We start from the raw sequence: 19,265 nt of genomic DNA, 5'->3' as shown, positions 1-19,265 counted from the left end.
TCTGGGGTTTTAATCAGATAATCTGTGTCACTGATTTGGCGCTCAACCTCATAAGGACCACTGAAGCGAGCTTGAAGACATGAACCCACAACTGGTAGGAAAACAAAACATGCTCACCAGGCAGAAAGGTACGCTTGAGGGTTTTCCTATCATACCTCTCCCTCATATTACTCTGGGCATTAGAAAGCGAGCTACGTGCCAACTCACACGCAGCGTGCAACCTCTCCCTAAACGAACTCACATAATCAAGTACATTGTGCGCGGGTCTCGGCTGGTCTGCAAGCCACCTCTCCTGGAGCAGACGAAGGGTCCACGCACAGTGTGCCCAAAAAAACCAACTCTGCCGGGCTAAAACCCAGGGACTCCTGTGTGGCTTCTCGAATGGCAAACAACAACAATGGCAGGCCCACATCCCATTCTGCATCAGTTTCAACACAGTACTTCCGCAACATGGCCTTTAGAGTCTGGTGGAATCGCCCAATGCCCCCTGAGTTTCTGGGTGATAAGCACTAGACACCCGGTGCTTAACAGACAGTTCAGACATAACTTGAGCAAAAACCCTAGACAGGAAATTAGATCCCTGGTCGGTTTGAATGTATTTCGTAACCCAAATGTAGAAAAAAACTGAACTAGTGCTTTCACAACGGCCTTTGCCCTGAGCGATCGCAGGGGAATAGCTTCTGGAAACCGTGTAGCCGCACACATTATGGTAAGTACATACTGGTAACCTGCCTTGGTCTTCGGCAAGGGCCCTACACAGTCCACTATGACATGTTCAAGGGCTCACCTATTGCAGGGATAGGATGTAAAGGGGCAGGAGGATGACCTGATTGGGCTTGCCAGACACCTGACAAACATGACAGGACCGACAATAAAGAGCCACATCAGATTTAAGCCCTGGCCAAAAAAAAATAGCGGAGCACTCTGTCATACGTTTTTCTAATCCCTAAGTGGCCTGACAGATGATGCTCATGGGCAAGACTCAAAACCTGGGGTCGGTACTCCGTCGGCACCACAACCTGAGTGACCACATCACCCTCTAACCCAGACACCGGAGTCCACTTGCGCAACAGAACCCCGTGGTCAAATTGGTAGGACGCAGGACCAGGTGCAGCCACCTGCTGCAAGGCAGCAGAACGGCAGGCAGACAAAGTATCATCAGACTGTTGAGCCTCAACGAGCTGCTCCCTGTTCACCGCCAAACACAAGTCCTCTGATACTACACTAAAAACCTTAGATTTCTCATCGTCTACCTCCGGGGAAGGGCTATTATGTGAGTCAGAACCATCCAAGAACGTCTCAGATATGTCCACCACGTCACTAAGGAGACGAGCCTGAGCACGTGTAACCACACATGCTGGGAAAACTGTGGAGTCGCCAAGTCCAGAAGAGGGATGACACAAAATATCCGGATTAGGACATTCAGTGACTTCAGGAGTGGCCGGAAACACCTTTCCCCCAGCCAAGTCGTTTCCCAGAATAAGATCAATGCCTTCAATTGGCAGCTGATCTTGCACCCCACCCGCACTATGCCCGATACAAAGGGCGAGGACAAGGTAACAGTATGAAGCGGCATGCATAAAATACTCATCTTAATTCCCCACACCAACAAATCAGAGCCACAACACGACTGCTGAGAGAAAGGCACAATTCCACGCCGGCGCCACGGAATGCTTTGCCCCGTATCCCTTAATATGGTGATTGGAACCTGGTCCGCAGGATCACCAGACAGTGACAAAGAACCCACAGAGACAAAAGGTCTGAACACCTCATCTATCGCCACCGGAAAACCCCATCCGGCACTGGCCCAGGGCGGTCCACAGTAGAACAACACTGCACGGCCCCACCCCAGATGTGGTTTTAGTCTGCGATACCTCCTTTGTCCTTAGCACTGGACAAAAAGCAATGAGGTGACCGAGCTCATGACAATAGAAACACCTGCGGTCCCCACCCGCCACTGTAGGACTACGCCGTGAAAACGGGGGAGATCGTGCCCCTCCCACCCCAGGCAAAACTCTAGGGCCCCGACGCGGTGGAGGCGAAAAACCACTCTTGTGAGTCAAGGCAAACTCATCCGCCAGGACTGCTGCCTTTGCAAGGGAGTCAACTTTCTGTTCGTTTAAATAAACAACAACCCGCTCTGGCAGGCACCCCTTAAAGTCCTCCAACAGCATCAACGGTATGTACCACCGGCAGATAGAGGAGGTGGCTGATATCCAGAAATCCTACCAGTGGCTGGACAAAGCTGGACTGAAAGACAGCACAGAGGCACTAATCATGGCAGCACAAGAACAAGCTCTGAGTACAAGATCCATAGAGGCTGGGGTCTATCACACCAGGCAAGACCCCAGGTGCAGGCTGTGTAAAGATGCCCCAGAGACAATCCAGCACATAACAGCAGGGTGCAAGATGCTAGCAGGCAAGGCATACATGGAACGCCATAACCAAGTGGCGGCATAGTGTACAGGAACATCTGTGCCGAGTATAACCTGGAAGTCCCGAGGTCAAAATGGGAGATGCCCCAAGGGTGATGGAGAATGACCGAGCTAAGATCCTGTGGGACTTCCAGATGCAGACGGACAAAATGGTGGTGGCTAACCAACCGGACATAGTGGTGGTAGACAAACAGAAGAAGACGGCTGTAGTGATCGATGTAGCGGTTCGAATGACAGCAATATCAGGAAGACGAGAAGCTGGAGAAATACCAAGGGCTCAGAGAAGAGCTCGAGAGGATGTGGAGGGTGAAGGTAACGGTGGTCCCCGTGGTAATCGGAGCACTAGGTGCGGTGACTCCCAAGCTAGGCGAGTGGCTCCAGCAGATCCCGGGAACAACATCGGAGATCTCTGTCCAGAAGAGCGCAGTCCTGGGAACAGCCAAGATACTGCAAGAGGACCCTCAAGCTCCCAGGCCTCTGGTGGAGGACCCGAGCTTGAAGGATAAACCGCCCGTAGGGGCGTGCTGGAGTTTTTTATATATATATATATATATATATATATATATATATATATATATATATATATATATATATATATATATATATATATATATATATATATATATATATATATATATATATATATATATATATATATATATATATATATATATATATATATATATATACACACACACACACACACACACACACACACACACACACACACAGACACATATATGTACACGAGAATCTAGAGAAGTACCAAGGGCTCAGAGAAGAGCTCGAGAAGATGTGGAGGGTGAAGGTAACAGTGGTCCCAGTGGTAATAAGACCACTAGGTGTTATGGAACGGCTGTGTGCAGGCAGGAGTGGTAGTAGGAGGACCCAATGTGCAGTCACTCAGAGGCGGAACGTGAATTCAAAACAGCTTTAATGCTTAACTCAAAAGGGTAACAAAACAAGGAATACAAACTACACTTACGCAGACAGAACACACAGCTAGATAAGGGTAGATCGCGACACGGACACAGAGAAACACAGGGCTTAAATACACAGAGGGAGCAATCAGGGAATGGGTAACAGGAGGGAAACACAGCTGGGGCAACTCAGGCCTAACGAGACAAAGGAAGCCAAACCAGACGCATTTACATGAGACACGGATTTTCAAAGTAAAACAGGAAACATAACACAGACTGAACTACAGACACAGACTGACTGGACACAGGGAGACAGCAACTAGAGAACACAGAGACATAAACCATAAGACAGAACTTAACAAAGAAATCAAGGACTAGAAATGAAAAATAATATAATAAACTCAAAACCCTGGGTCAACGACCCAGGCATCCTAACACTAGGCACAGTGACTCCCAAGCTAAGTGAGTGGCTCCACCAGATCCCAGGAACAACATTCGAGATCTCTGTCAGTTAGAGTGCAGTCAGAACATCTAAGATACTATGCAGGACCATCGAGCTCCCAGGCCTCTGGCAGAGGACCCGAGCTTGAAGGATAGACCACCCGCAGGGGCGACAGGGGAATTTTTACTTTATCAATTCCTAAGGAAATTATGTGAGTTATAGTTGCTCCAATATAGTAAAACAGTGACAGACTAAACTATTTAACAATATAATACAATAATAATAATAATAAAAATAATAAAAAATTTAAGAAATAGCACATTATATACAAATCACTAAATAATAAATATCAAGAATTGACGGAGGTGATTATAAATAGATATCAAGAATGTTTACAAGAATATTACTGAGTACAAAAGAGCCCGTGCAAAAAGGGTGTAACAGTGTAATGATTTCCTGTTTTGTTCAGTGGTGCTTTTTGGTAATCTCAGTGTCTCACTGAACGTGCTCCTGTGACTAGCCAGCACATCATGGAATGGGTGGGAGGTATTATCAGATTTCAAACATGCCTTATTAAAGTCACCAGCAACAACATGGATGACCTCTGGGTGCTATTTCTGCTAAACAATGGTAATTATGGCTACTGTTAGCTTCCGAGGTCAAGAAAAGGTCCTGCACTGTATAGACAAAGCTTTTAAGTCTAGTGAGCAGTGAGGGTCTATAATAATTCTACTGTTAATACACCAGTCGTGAAGCACAGAGCCCACTCCCCCTTCCATTGCCCGAGTTGTTATTGAGATCACAGATACATGCGGCAGAAATTAGCTATCTCCAAAGGGTGATTAGCCACTCCCTTAGAGACAGGGTAAAGAATTCAGTCATTCGAGAGGGTTACAGAAAAGAGCTGCTGCTCCTCCATATCGAAAGGAGGCAATTGAGGTGATTTGGGCATCTGTCTAGGATGCCTTCCCTTGTCTAGGTAATTTTGCATTTTTGCTTGTTTAAAGCTCCTGTCCTCTGTAGACCATTTTGAGTTTATATGCCTTGATTTTTTCCTTATACTCTAGAAAGGGCCTTACCAGGGGAGATCGTGCTGGAGTAAGGGGTAGAGGTTTCTTTGGCGGTTTCAGTCTTTGAGGTGTTGGTGGGGATTTGGGTGTTTCCACTGGATGCTTGCCAGTTGGAAGAGACCGTGGACCACCCTTGGCAAATGAGGCAGGTCTCAGAGGTCGCACTATGTTGACTGGGTGGGTGCCCTTTAGGCCTGGTCTAAGAGATGGGACCTCTTTGCTGGTGTGAGAAATCTACAATTAGAGGAAATTCAGTTAAATTCCATATACATACATATACACATACATAATAATAATGGATTGGATTTATATAGTGCTTTTCAAGGCACCCAAAGCACTTTACAATGCCATTATTCATTCACGCTCACATTCATACACTGGTGGAGGCAAGCTACAGTTGCAAGCCACAGCTGCCCTGGGGCAGACTGACAGAGGCGAGGCTGCCATATCGCACCATCGGCCCCTCTGGCCAACACCAGTAGGTGGTAGGGTAAAGTGTCTTGCCCAAGGACACAACGACCAGGACACAAAGGCCGGGGATCAAACCGGCGACCTTCCGGTTACAGGTGCGCTTCCCAACCCCCTGAGCCACGGTCGCCCCATATATATATATACAGGGAGTGCAGAATTATTAGGCAAGTTGTATTTTTGAGGAATAATCTTATTATTGAACAACAACCATGTTCTCAATGAACCCAAAAACTCATTAATATCAAAGCTGAATGTTTTGGAAGTAGTTTTTAGTTTGTTTTTAGTTTTAGCTATTTTAGGGGATATCTGTGTGTGCAGGTGACTATTACTGTGCATAATTATTAGGCAACTTAACAAAAACAAATATATACCCATTTCAATTATTTATTTTTACCAGTGAAACCAATATAACATCTCCACATTCACAAATATACATTTCTGACATTCAAAAACAAAACAAAAACAAATCAGCGACCAATATAGCCACCTTTCTTTGCAAGGACACTCAAAAGCCTGCCATCCATGGATTCTGTCAGTGTTTTGATCTGTTCACCATCAACATTGCGTGCAGCAGCAACCACAGCCTCCCAGACACTGTTCAGAGAGGTGTACTGTTTTCCCTCCTTGTAAATCTCACATTTGATGATGGACCACAGGTTCTCAATGGGGTTCAGATCAGGTGAACAAGGAGGCCATGTCATTAGTTTTTCTTCTTTTAAACCCTTTCTTGCCAGCCACGCTGTGGAGTACTTGGACGCGTGTGATGGAGCATTGTCCTGCATGAAAATCATGTTTTTCTTGAAGGATGCAGACTTCTTCCTGTACCACTGCTTGAAGAAGGTGTCTTCCAGAAACTGGCAGTAGGACTGGGAGTTGAGCTTGACTCCATCCTCAACCCGAAAAAGGCCCCACAAGCTCATCTTTGATGATACCAGCCCAAACCAGTACTCCACCTCCACCTTGCTGGCGCCTGAGTCGGACTGGAGCTCTCTGCCCTTTACCAATCCAGCCACGGGCCCATCCATCTGGCCCATCAAGACTCACTCTCATTTCATCAGTCCATAAAACCTTAGAAAAATCAGTCTTGAGATATTTCTTGGCCCGGTCTTGACGTTTCAGCTTGTGTGTCTTGTTCAGTGGTGGTCGTCTTTCAGCCTTTCTTACCTCGGCCATGTCTCTGAGTATTGCACACCTTGTGCTTTTGGGCACCCAGTGATGTTGCAGCTCTGAAATATGGCCAAACTGGTGGCAAGTGGCATCTTGGCAGCTGCACGCTTGACTTTTCTCATTTCATGGGCAGTTATTTTGGGCCTTGTTTTTCCACACGCTTCTTGCGACCCTGTTGACTATTTTGAATGAAACGCTTGATTGTTCGATGATCACGCTTCAGAAGCTTTGCAATTTTAAGACTGCTGCATCCCTCTGCAAGATATCTCACTATTTTTGACTTTTCTGAGCCTGTCAAGTCCTTCTTTCGACCCATTTTGCCAAAGGAAAGGAAGTTGCCTAATAATTATGCACACCTGATATAGGGTGTTGATGTCATTAGACCACACCCCTTCTCATTACAGAGATGCACATCACCTAATATGCTTAATTGGTAGTAGGCTTTCGAGCCTATACAGCTTGGAGTAAGACAACATGCATGAAGAGGATGATGTGGACAAAATACTCATTTGCCTAATAATTCTGCACTCCCTGTACATATATATACATATATATATATATATATATATATATATATATATATATACATATAAACATATAGCGCCAAATCACAACAACAGTCACTTTAAGGCATTGATGTTAACAAACCTAACACCTAACGAACAGAAAAACAGCTTCAAATAATTTCACACAAGAACCTGTTACTCTCTTGTGATCTCTCACCAGCCCTGGGGAGAGAGAAGAACTCATATAGGCATTTATTTCCTACTTTGATCATGAAGAGAAAGAATGCATATTTTACCAACAGGAAAATCTTATTCATAAAACAACAATGAAATAATAAACTTAACAAAATGAGTGAACATGAATGAGCAATTAAAATGACATTAATTCATAACATTTTGTGGTTCTTTGCTTTTTCTTTAGACCTACAGTTATAAATACAACTCGAAGAAGCTTTTTTATATGTGTAACTGACTCATTTGTTTCCCCACTCTTCAACATGCCTTCTATACACATTTCTCTCTGACATGTGCAAAGTAATTACAGATGAGATTAACTAGGATCTGTGAAAACACTTTTATTCAAAATAAGTCAACACACAGATGTTTTTGCTTGTTTGATGACAATAATTGATCGATGTAAGTTCCATTTCAAAGCCAACAGAGGTTTGAGAATGAGCTTGTGTGTGTGTACCAATGGGCCCCTGGACATGTTTCTGTCAGAGGCATTTGCTACATACAGTGACTTGCAAAAGTATTCGGCCCCCTTGAACATTTCCATATTTTGTCACATTACAGCCACAAACATGAATCAATTTTATTGGAATTCCAGGTGAAAGACCAATACAAAGTGGTGTACACGTGAGAAGTGGAACGAAAATCATACATGATTCCAAACATTTTTTACAAATAAATAACTGCAAAGTGGGGTGTGCGTAATTATTCAGGCCCCTGAGTCAATACTTTGTAGAACCACCTTTTGCTGCAATTACAGCTGCCAGTCTTTTAGGGTATGTCTCTACCAGCTTTGCACATCTAGAGACTGAAATCCTTGCCCATTCTTCTTTGCAAAACAGCTCCAGCTCAGTCAGATTAGATGGACAGCGTTTGTGAACAGCAGTTTTCAGATCTTGCCACAGATTCTCGATTGGATTTAGATCTGGACTTTGACTGGGCCAGTCTAACACATGGATATGTTTTGTTTTAAACCATTCCATTGTTGCCCTGGCTTTATGTTTAGGGTCGTTGTCCTGCTGGAAGGTGAACCTCCGCCCCAGTCTCAAGTCTTTTGCAGACTCCAAGAGGTTTTCTTCCAAGATTGCCCTGTATTTGGCTCCATCCATCTTCCCATCAACTCTGACCAGCTTCCCTGTCCCTGCTGAAGAGAAGCACCCCAGAGCATGATGCTGCCACCACCATATTTGACAGTGGGGATGGTGTGTTCAGAGTGATGTGCAGTGTTAGTTTTCCGCCACACATATGCTTTTGCATTTTGGCCAAAAGTTCCATTTTGGTCTCATCTGACCAGAGCACCTTCTTCCACATGTTTGCTGTGTCCCCACATGGCTTGTGGCAAACTGCAAGCGGGACTTCTTATGGTTTTCTGTTAACAATGGCTTTCTTCTTGCCACTCTTCCATAAAGGCCAACTTTGTGCAGTGCACGACTAATAGTTGTCCTATGGACAGATTCCCCACCTGAGCTGTAGATCTCTGCAGCTCGTCCAGAGTCACCATGGGCCTCTTGGCTGCATTTCTGATCAGCGCCTCCTTGTTCGGCCTGTGAGTTTAGGTGGACGGCCTTGTCTTGGTAGGTTTACAGTTGTGCCATACTCCTTCCATTTCTGAATGATGGCTTGAACAGTGCTCCGTGGGATGTTCAAGGCTCGGGAAATCTTTTTGTAGCCTAAGCCTGCTTTAAATTTCTCAATAACTTTATCCCTGACCTGTCTGCTGTGTTCTTTGGACTTCATGGTGTTGTTGCTCCCAATATTTTCTTAGACAACCTCTGAGGCCGTCACAGAGCAGCTGTATTTGTACTGACATTAGATTACACACAGGTGCACTCTATTTAGTCATTAGCACTCATCAGGCAATGTCTATGGGCACCTGACTGCACTCAGACCAAAGGGGGCTGAATAATTACGCACACCTCACTTTGCAGTTATTTGTAAAAAATGTTTGGAATCATGTATGATTTTCGTTCCACTTCTCACGTGTACACCACTTTGTGTTGGTCTTTCATGTGGAATTCCAATAAAATTGATTCATGTTTGTGGCTGTAATGTGACAAAATGTGGGAAAGTTCAAGGGGGCTGAATACTTTTGCAAGCCACTGTAATGAGATATCATCATGTAAGTAAAGTGTGCAGATTAAATTAATGACTTTCATGACAATGGTAATATTAATTCTATGTATTATTGGGAAAACAAGCTAAAAATCATTTTGTTTGGCAATTTTGATTATATTAACATTGTCTGTACTTTGATGTGCCCTGAATAGTAAAGCACAGAAAAACCAAAGTTGAACTTTTTTTTTCTAAAAATCTTAGACTTATCTCAATTGATATTTTTATTTTTGTCTACTGCCACTTGTTAATTTGTAGTCCTAGAATCAATCTAATACCCCCTGGAAACATAATTCCAGTAATCTTAAATTAAAATTTGGATCACTAAATGATATCTATCGTTTTGCTGCAAAATTAGTCCCATGATTCAGGAGGGTTCTTTTAATCTTATTATCTTATAATTTACTAGCTGCTATTTTCTTATTTGCATATTATTTTCATTTATATATTGTTTTATACACTCAGTGATGCCCTACATGTAACTGATATTTGGCTTATGACGCTTTGGTTTAATTTATACGCTTCCTGCTAATGTTTTTAGTCTTTCAGAGGTAAAAACTCCTTTTGTTTTTAGTCACTACTGGTATTATTGGAAAGAAATTGAAAGGTTTGCGACATTAAAAAAATGTTATCATTTTAGTAACAAACCAAGCACACGTTTGAAAAAAATGATTTTCATTTTTATTTTCTTGCTTCTTCTTTATTAAAGCAGTCCTTTTTGAAATGTCCTTTGTAGGTCCATCTCTTTCAGCGATGAATAATGCCACCATCCTCTTTATCTACTCACCTTTGAAGTTCTTCTTCACATTTCTCATGTAATTTTACCATTTCACCATTTTAAAGTATTTTTTGTATGCATTTTTTGTGTTAGTATTTCCTAAGAGAAATTAAAGCTACATAAAAGCAACATAAAACATAACAAAATGAAATCAATGCAATGGAAGCTTTCATCATCAGACTTTTACTCACTTTGTATCAGTAAGGGAGTCTCCTTCTCCATTTTCCTATTTGAAACTCCTGTACCACCTCATACTCGAGTTACCACATTCAAAACTTGGGTGTTCATGCTGCCTGTTCATCCACCAACCTGACAGGGTGATGCCAAAACCCCATCGACCATTTATGGCTGAGGGGTAAAAACTCTGAGATACCAACATTCGTTATGTGTGCACTACATATGTGCATTTTGTATGTTATAAGTCAGATATTAAAATGTTAATTTTAGGCTGATATTAAGACACAGGACGCTAAAATAATAATTTGACCAACTGAATATTTAATTCAATATGAAGGTTAACCTCAGTTATTCATTCACAGAAAAACAGTCATCACCCTACTCCCATTTCCTCCTTCCCTTTCTTTTGCTTTATTTGTAACACACTAGAAACACACATATCACTCACCCCCTTGTGGCCATTAACTTTGTTGACTGGTCCTACAACTTTCAGGTGAAAGGCAGGATTAAGATGGCCATTCTTTCGTTTATCTGCTGATCCCTCCATCCTGAGCACAGAAAGACAAAAATATAAACAAGAGCCTGATGCATGGAAGATGTACATCTTCATCACTTTGCTCATTTTGACATTCTGGTTTTATGGCCCAAAGTGAGAAATAAGAAAACTAGAATTGAACACATAGCTTCTTATCCAGCTGATGTTAGTGGAAATAAAAAGAAATGAAACAAATGCTTCCATCCAGTGACTAGATAAGTCTAACTGAGTGAGATGGTTCTTTTACTAAGCTACCATCTTAGAAATAATTTGTTCTAACCCGTCTATGGGATTTCCCTCATTGTTAAAAATGGCCCATGCTGTATCACACTGACAACCTTCAGCTTACAAGTGACAGATTAGCGAGTGGTATGCCAATGGAAGGGGCAGCACTATGGTCTGTTACAAAGACAGAGGCGAACCAATCAACAAATCATATTAAAATGAGTGCAGTGCCCCATGTCTCTGTCATGTCTGTGAGAGAAGTGGTTTGCACTCATATCACAAAGTAGCTTATAAAATAGGAACCAATAGGAACCAAAGGTGGCATTGATGTACTTTAAAAACTCCATCTAAAGAAGCTGTTCTACATATCTGTGGCTTTTGGTATTATCATTCATCCATCCATTTTCTTACACTTATTGTGGTGGGCACAAAAGCCTAAGCGTTCTTGAAATCTCCTCGTGTTCCAACACCACTGCATCGTTTGAAAGGCAAGTTATTCGGTAGATCTTGCAATTTGGAGCATACCACACATTATTACCACACTTATTGTGGTGGGCACAAAAGCCTAAGCAGAGACAGACAAACAGATGGAAAGACAGACAGTACTTCTTGCATGTGTTCTTTTTTCTTTGGGAAAGCCACTTATGGTAATAAGAAGTCTTGATCCTGTGGCAGTAGAAGACCAGCAGCACTGCAGGTAAGACCACCAAGAAGGCAAACAGCAGTCCAGCCACCAGACCCACCTGACCTGTTGACACACACAAACACATACATACATACACACTAATGTGTTTACTAGTATATTTATATAGCAATTGAAACACTTTAATTTAGATCAGCAAGTATCAAGGAAAAGCAGCCATCCAAGTCAAAATTTTCTGTTTACTTCTAGTGATCGAACATTCTGACGCTGACAGCGGATCAGAGGGAAAAACAATGTTAACTATAAAGTTATGTATATTTTTTTTTGTCTTTTTGTTTTGTTTATTATCAGAGTGGGTATTAAGCTGTAGCAGGCTTGTGAAGCCCAGGCTTGTGAAAGAAGGGAGAAAAAGGAGGAGGAATTGAAAAAAGAAAGGGACATGAGAGAGAAAGAGACTGACTTTTAACACAACTTTATTTACACCACATTAAAAAGACAAACCACGAAAAAGCCAAACCTAACACAAAGTTGCTACTACATCATCAGCAACATCAGTATGCACTAACCTTTTACTAACCCCAAGTCACACAAACACACACACTTAAAAATTAAGGACAAGTGTCCCATCTGCTCCTATGGAACACAAAACCTGTCCAATCCCCCACATAGTTGTAAAGGAGCTCTACTGTCAGACGCGATGCCAACAATCCCTTTAAACTCTGCACAGCATCAGTCCAACCCTGACCTAACATCTGGTTCTTCCTAGTCTTCCATATTGCCAGCTTGGCTGTACCAAACAAAAAATTAATCAGAACCAGAGTCCATCCTTTCTTCACTGAATACTTAGGACTAAAAAACAAACAAGGGTACAGAGATCTCCAAAAGTTGATTCTGTTCATCTGGACGTAGCGTTTTTGTGGGAGAAACGTTTTGTCACTCATCCAAGTGACTTCTTCAGTCTCAGCTGACTGCAGGTTTCCCCAACCTTATAAACAGTACATTTGCATAATGACTGAAACCAGCCCAGTGAAGGAACAACAACCATTGATCAATGGTCATGAGAATTTGCATAATTACGATTAAGGAACTGACCTCCCAGCCCATTGTTCCCTCATTATGCAAATGTACTATTTATAAGGTTGGGGAAACCCAACCTTATAAACAGTCTCAGTCAGCTGAGACTGAAGAAGTCACTTGGATAAGTGACGAAACGTTTCTTCCACAAAAACGCTACATCCAGATGAACAGAATCAACTTTTGGAGATTTACTTACCTGGATGATTGAGCATGCATCAAGATGAAGGGTACAGAGAATTTCTCCCCCAGAGATTCCACCCACTCCTGCAACAAAGAAAATAACCCCACTAGCCACAGACAACGAACCACTAAGTGCTCCAGCGTCTCCCTTTGTGAACAGAAAGGAAATCCCTCCCCCGTGCTTGGATCCAGGTGGGCTCTGTGTCTGTTCATGGCTATTGCTCCATGTATAATCCTCCACTGGAGGTCAGCCATCCGTTTTTCAACAGGAGGCTTATATGGACCCTCCACCTTTAGGTGGAGGGTATTTCAGCACCTTAACACAGCTATAATATAGCTGCTTCTTCCCACAAGAGCTGAAACTATCTAGCACTGACGTTCCCAGGGAGAGAAGTATGCTCCCCTCAGGCTGCTCCTTAGAGACAGGACTGACCATCAAGGAGGGAAAAACATATTCGCTGTCATCAGCCCATTGATCAGCTAGGGCACGGTTTCCAGTAAACTCTCTCAGTGATGTCGACAGGGATTGCCAAGTTTCCTCCACAATCCTTCCCAGCCCTCTGGAGGACTTAATGCCCGTAACACAACCAAGAGTTCCCATTGACATCCTTGTGAGATGGCCCAGTTTGATAATACCAGCCTCCACAAACTTGCTCCTTATTGTGGCAGTAGAAAACATAGTACTTGGAAAAAAGTCATTAAAAAACAGCGGCTCTTCAAAAAGCCATATCCCAGGTCTGGGGTCAGGAGTCTGTGTGACCTTCCGCGCCTGCCAGACGTTGACCACTTATCTCCAGTTCTGCTTCACAAAGTCATCACTCCCCAAATAAACCCCAAGAGTTTTGTTACCCCTTTGACCCCATTGAAGATTCCCAGGGAGTCTAGGAATACATGCCAAACTCCACTGCCCCACCAAACACACCTCACTCTTCTCCCAATTAGCCCTGGCTGAAGAAGCTTTTTCATATAAAACCAAGATTTCCTTTAATTCCTGAACATCACCTTGATCCTTAATAAAAACATTAAAATCATCAGCGTACACTGACACAATAACAGGAGGGCTCTGAGGCAGATCTGGCAAAGAGAAACCCATCAGCTTGTTCCTCAACCTGCACAGAAAAGGCTCAATAGCAATGCTATAGAGCTGGCTGAGTTAGGGCAACCCTGCCTAATCCCTCTCCTAACTGGCACAGGGCAACTCAACCCTCCTCCCACCTTCACAACACAACAAGCGTCTCTATACAACACCTTCACCCATGTCAGAAACCCCTGCCCAACAACAAAGGTCTTCTAGGTGGAAAAAAGAAAAGTATGGTCTACACGGTCAGAAGCCTTCTCTATGTCAACTCTAGTATAGTATAGTTTACATATGCCAAATACATCTTTTATTAAAAATAAATTATCTATCATAGACCTATCTGAAATACAATAAGATTGAGCCACACCAATCAACAGTCAAATGACCATTTTCAGTCTATCTGATAGGACCTTGGAAAGTATCTTATAATCTGTACATAGAAGGGCCACTGGTCTCCAGTTTTTAAGAAGGGTTAAATCTCCCTTTTTTGGTATGAGAGAAATAACTGCACGCCTACAGGAAGCTGGAAGTTTCCCTTCTTTAAAACATTCCTTAAACATTTCTAGAAGGTCCAGACCCCAAAGACTCCAGAAGTGCTTAAAAAAGTCTGACGGTAAACCATCTATTCCTGCTAGCTTTGCCTGAAGCCATCTGAGATACAGCAGCAGACAGCTCATTCAAAGTTATATCCATGTTTAAGACGCCCTGATCCTCTGGACTGAGCTGAGGAAGCCCTTGCAGAAGTTTCGAAGCAGAGTCTACATCACAGCTATCTGCCCTGGACAAGTCTGTGTAAAAGTCCACTGCATGCCCTCTCATCTCAGCTGGATCTGTGATCACCTTTCCATTCGAAAGACGAAGACACACCATTTGTTTTCTCTGGGCTACAGACTTCCCCAAATTAAAGAAAAAGGTGGTTGAGGCGTCCATATCCTGGAGTCTGGTGAAGCGTCCTTGAACCAAAGCTCCTTTAGTTCTCTCATATAGAAAATGATAAGCTCCTGTCTTTTAGAATTTAAACAGTCATTATTCTGCTGATCTAACTGTGAAGCAGAGACATTCTCTGTATGTGTTATCACTTCTTCTAACTCCTGCAGAGTTCTCTTGATGCTCTCTTGATGCTTCATCCTCCACACATCAACCAAGTTAATTTTTTGTAGAACATCTGATAAATTAGAAGATGACTGACGATGCGGCTCCTCCCCAGTCCTATCCAAAGTGATGTCAACACAACAATTCCTGTCCCCACCCAAAACAACACAGTTCCCTTGATCAGCACCTCTTAATTTCTCTTTTAATGTATTAAACAAAACCTTACGCTCAGACCCTATGTTTGGTGCATAGACATTAATCAAAGTAAAAATAAAACCTTCTATTTCAGCTTTCACCATAAGGGCTCTGCCCTTTTACTCCATGCTGAAAGTAATATGTGCATTTAGAGAAGGAGAAAATAAAATAGCAACTCCTGTGCTAAAATTTGTCCCATGGCTAAGAAACTGCTGCCCTCCCCACCCCAGTCTATTTCATTTGTACTGTCAGTATGTGTTTCTTGGAGAAAGACTATATCTAGTCTCTTCTGCTTGATCACCTCAGCTAATAAAGGTTCTCTTATTTGCATCCCTGCACCGATTCACATTCAAGGAGGCTACCCTCAACCCCTGCACATAAGAGGAAGCCATCAAGAAAGCAAACAGCAAACAGAGATGAAACACCCAGTGTTGTATGATCATGGCATTTTATTTTGAAAACTTCATTTTCTCTATCGATTCAGGTGCTTTAACTGTTTCCTCAGACCAGTAACATGTTTCTTCAGGCAATAACACTTTTTACCATCCAACAAACCAAAAACGTTCAAAAATAGTCAAGGTGAAAAAACATTTTTTTTTAAGGCATAAGTTTATGTTGTATACTCACTGCCATACTGGACAGGCCCACTGTCCACACTGCCACCGAGTCCTGGCTTCTCGCAGAAGGGTGGTGCCCAGCCTTGATTACAGTGGCAGTTCCCATTGCTGTTACACACCTGAACATTACACACACACAAAAGAAATTTTTTAATTTGGTCTCTGACCCCTTTCTCTCCCTTTGTATACATGTCTGTGTGTTTGATTGTGTGCATGCTTGGATGTTTGTGAGTGCCTGGAGGTGTATTAGTCAAACCACCAACGCACTGTGTGCTTGTATTTATATGAGCATTCATCTCAACACTATGAAATTTTCATACTGGAGAAAAAACTGCATACTGAATATTTTAAATATTCCTGACTTAAGGTAATTTCTATTATTTTCACTGATAGCAGGGAGGAAAACACAGACAAGAGAAAGAGATTAAAGGAGGAGACTCTATGCTTGCATTTTCTTGTTACTCATATTGTTTCAAATACTAATTCAATCCTAATATAACAGATTCTGTCAGCTGAGACAGGATCCACTTCGAACAAGCTGCTGAGCAGTTCAAAACACAAACTAGGCTGTGCCAACCAGGGTTGTTCTCATAGCATATGTGTAAAACTGGCCTTTGGAAAAACTTTGCCCTGGTCAAGACACACCAAGCTACAATCAAGCACGGGTACACAAATACCAGCACGAGCTTCCATTCTCTGACAGACTGTCTGCTAATCACTGGCAACTTGGCGTCCAAATGATTTTGTTTTTGACAAGTCTGGACTAAGCTACCTTGCAGTCACCTACTTGCCTGCCCTCCTGGACTTCTTTCACCTCTAGGCTCGCTAACAAAATCTATTGAATTTGCTTGGCTCAAACACCTTCATTATGCAACCATAACACACCAGACAGAACCTGCCCACTTGGAGCTAGTCTCTGGCAATCACAGGGAATCTCTCACCTTTGTCATCTTTTCTGCTTGCTAACCAAGACTCCTTGGTTAGCAAGACATAACGCCGTTTTGACTGACTGGTCAAAAGGGCGAGTGCAGAGCTGGAGTTTGTTTTGCCTGGCTCACTGTTTAAAATCAGCTCTGCCTCCTGCTTCAAATAGTCCCCAGACATAACCCGAGCCTAAGCCTGATTTATCCTCTGTGCTACTAGCATATCATGACTTACAGTGGCTTGCAAAAGTATTTGGCCCCCTTGAACTTTCCCACATTTTGTCACATTACAGCCACAAACATTGAATCAATTTTATTGGAATTCCATGTGAAAGACCAACACAAAGTGGTGTACACGTGAGAAGTGGAACGAAAATCATACATGATTCCAAACATTTTTTACAAATAAATAACTGCAAAGTGAGGTGTGCGTAATTATTCAGCCCCCTTTGGTCTGAGTGCAGTCAGTTGCCCATAGACATTGCCTGATGAGTGCTAATGACTAAATAGAGTGCACCTGTGTGTAATCTAATGTCAGTACAAATACAGCTGCTCTGTGACGGCCTCATAGGTTGTCTAAGAAAATATTGGGAGCAACAACACCATGAAGTCCAAAGAACACAGCAGACAGGTCAGGGATAAAGTTATTGAGAAATTTAAAGCATGCTTAGGCTACAAAAAGATTTCCCAAGCCTTGAACATCCCACGGAGCACTGTTCAAGCCATCATTCAGAAATGGAAGGAGTATGGCACAACTGTAAACCTACCACGACAAGGCCGTCCACCTAAACTCACAGGCCGAACAAGGAGGCGCTGATCAGAAATGCAGCCAAGAGGCCCATGGTGACTCTGGACGAGCTGCAGAGATCTACAGCTCAGGTGGGGGAATCTGTCCATAGGACAACTATTAGTCATGCACTGCACAAAGTTGGCCTTTATGGAAGAGTGGCAAGAAGAAAGCCATTGTTAACAGAAAACCATAAGAAGTCCCGCTTGCAGTTTGCCACAAGCCATGTGGGGGACACAGCAAACATGTGGAAGAAGGTGCTCTGGTCAGATGAGACCAAAATGGAACTTTTGGCCAAAATGCAAAACGCTATGTGTGGCGGAAAACTAACACTGCACATCACTCTGAACACACCATCCCCACTGTCAAATATGGTGGTGGCAGCATCATGCTCTGGGGTGCTTCTCTTCAACAGGGACAGGGAAGCTGGTCAGAGTTGATGGGAAGATGGATGGAGCCAAATACAGGGCAATCTTGGAAGAAAACCTCTTGAGTCTGCAAAGACTTGAGACTGGGGCGGAGGTTCACCTTCCAGCAGGACAACGACCCTAAACATAAAGCCAGGGCAACAATGGAATGGTTTAAAACAAAACATATCCATGTGTTAGACTGGCCCAGTCAAAGTCCAGATCTAAATCCAATCGAGAATCTGTGGCAAGATCTGAAAACTGCTGTTCACAAACGCTGTCCATCTAATCTGACTGAGCTGGAGCTGTTTTGCAAAGAAGAATGGGCAAAGATTTCAGTCTGTAGATGTGCAAAGCTGGTAGAGACATAGAGACTGGCAGCTGTAATTGCAGCAAAAGGTGGTTCTACAAAGTATTGACTCAGGGGCCTGAATAATTACGCACACCACACTTTTCAGTTATTTATTTGTAAAAAATGCAGTTTTCAGATCTTGCCACAGATTCTCGATTGGATTTAGATCTGGACTTTGACTGGGCCAGTCTAACACATGGATATGTTTTGTTTTAAACCATTCCATTGTTGCCCTGGCTTTATGTTTAGGGTCGTTGTCCTGCTGGAAGGTGAACCTCCGCCCCAGTCTCAAGTCTTTGCAGACTCCAAGAGGTTTTCTTCCAAGATTGCCCTGTATTTGGCTCCATCCATCTTCCCATCAACTCTGACCAGCTTCCTGTCCCTGCTGAAGAGAAGCACCCCAGAGCATGATGCTGCCACCACCATATTTGACAGTGGGGATGGTGTGTTCAGAGTGATGTGCAGTGTTAGTTTTCCGCCACACATAGCGCTTTTGCATTTTGGCCAAAAGTTCCATTTTGGTCTCATCTGACCAGAGCACCTTCTTCCACATGTTTGCTGTGTCCCCCACATGGCTTGTGGCAAACTGCAAGCGGGACTTCTTATGGTTTTCTGTTAACAATGGCTTTCTTCTTGCCACTCTTCCATAAAGGCCAACTTTGTGCAGTGCACGACTAATAGTTGTCCTATGGACAGATTCCCCCACCTGAGCTGTAGATCTCTGCAGCTCGTCCAGAGTCACCATGGGCCTCTTGGCTGCATTTCTGATCAGCGCTCTCCTTGTTCGGCCTGTGAGTTTAGGTGGACGGCCTTGTCTTGGTAGGTTTACAGTTGTGCCATACTCC

At 43.1% G+C, this 19,265-nt stretch overlaps 1 protein-coding gene across 2 annotated transcripts in view; it reads right to left on the bottom strand.

Moving 5' to 3' along the window:
- The window catches only part of adam19a (ADAM metallopeptidase domain 19a), a 107,741-nt gene that overhangs the window by 5,245 nt on the left and 83,231 nt on the right, over nt 1-19,265 (bottom strand). For both annotated transcript variants that reach the window (XM_039609279.1, XM_039609278.1), the window contains 4 exons: nt 15,962-16,070; nt 11,676-11,817; nt 10,758-10,857; nt 4,877-5,101 (listed from right to left, as the gene is read on the bottom strand). In XM_039609279.1, the coding sequence (XP_039465213.1) occupies nt 4,877-5,101; nt 10,758-10,857; nt 11,676-11,817; nt 15,962-16,070 (576 nt within the window). The remainder of the gene's footprint in view (nt 1-4,876; nt 5,102-10,757; nt 10,858-11,675; nt 11,818-15,961; nt 16,071-19,265) is intronic.

The sequence above is a fragment of the Oreochromis aureus genome, linkage group 3, assembly GCF_013358895.1.
Source record: "Oreochromis aureus strain Israel breed Guangdong linkage group 3, ZZ_aureus, whole genome shotgun sequence".
In the NCBI taxonomy this organism is placed as follows: domain Eukaryota; kingdom Metazoa; phylum Chordata; class Actinopteri; order Cichliformes; family Cichlidae; genus Oreochromis; species Oreochromis aureus.
The sequence above is the reverse complement of the archived record's forward strand: the minus strand, read 5'-3'. Positions and strand labels throughout refer to the sequence as shown.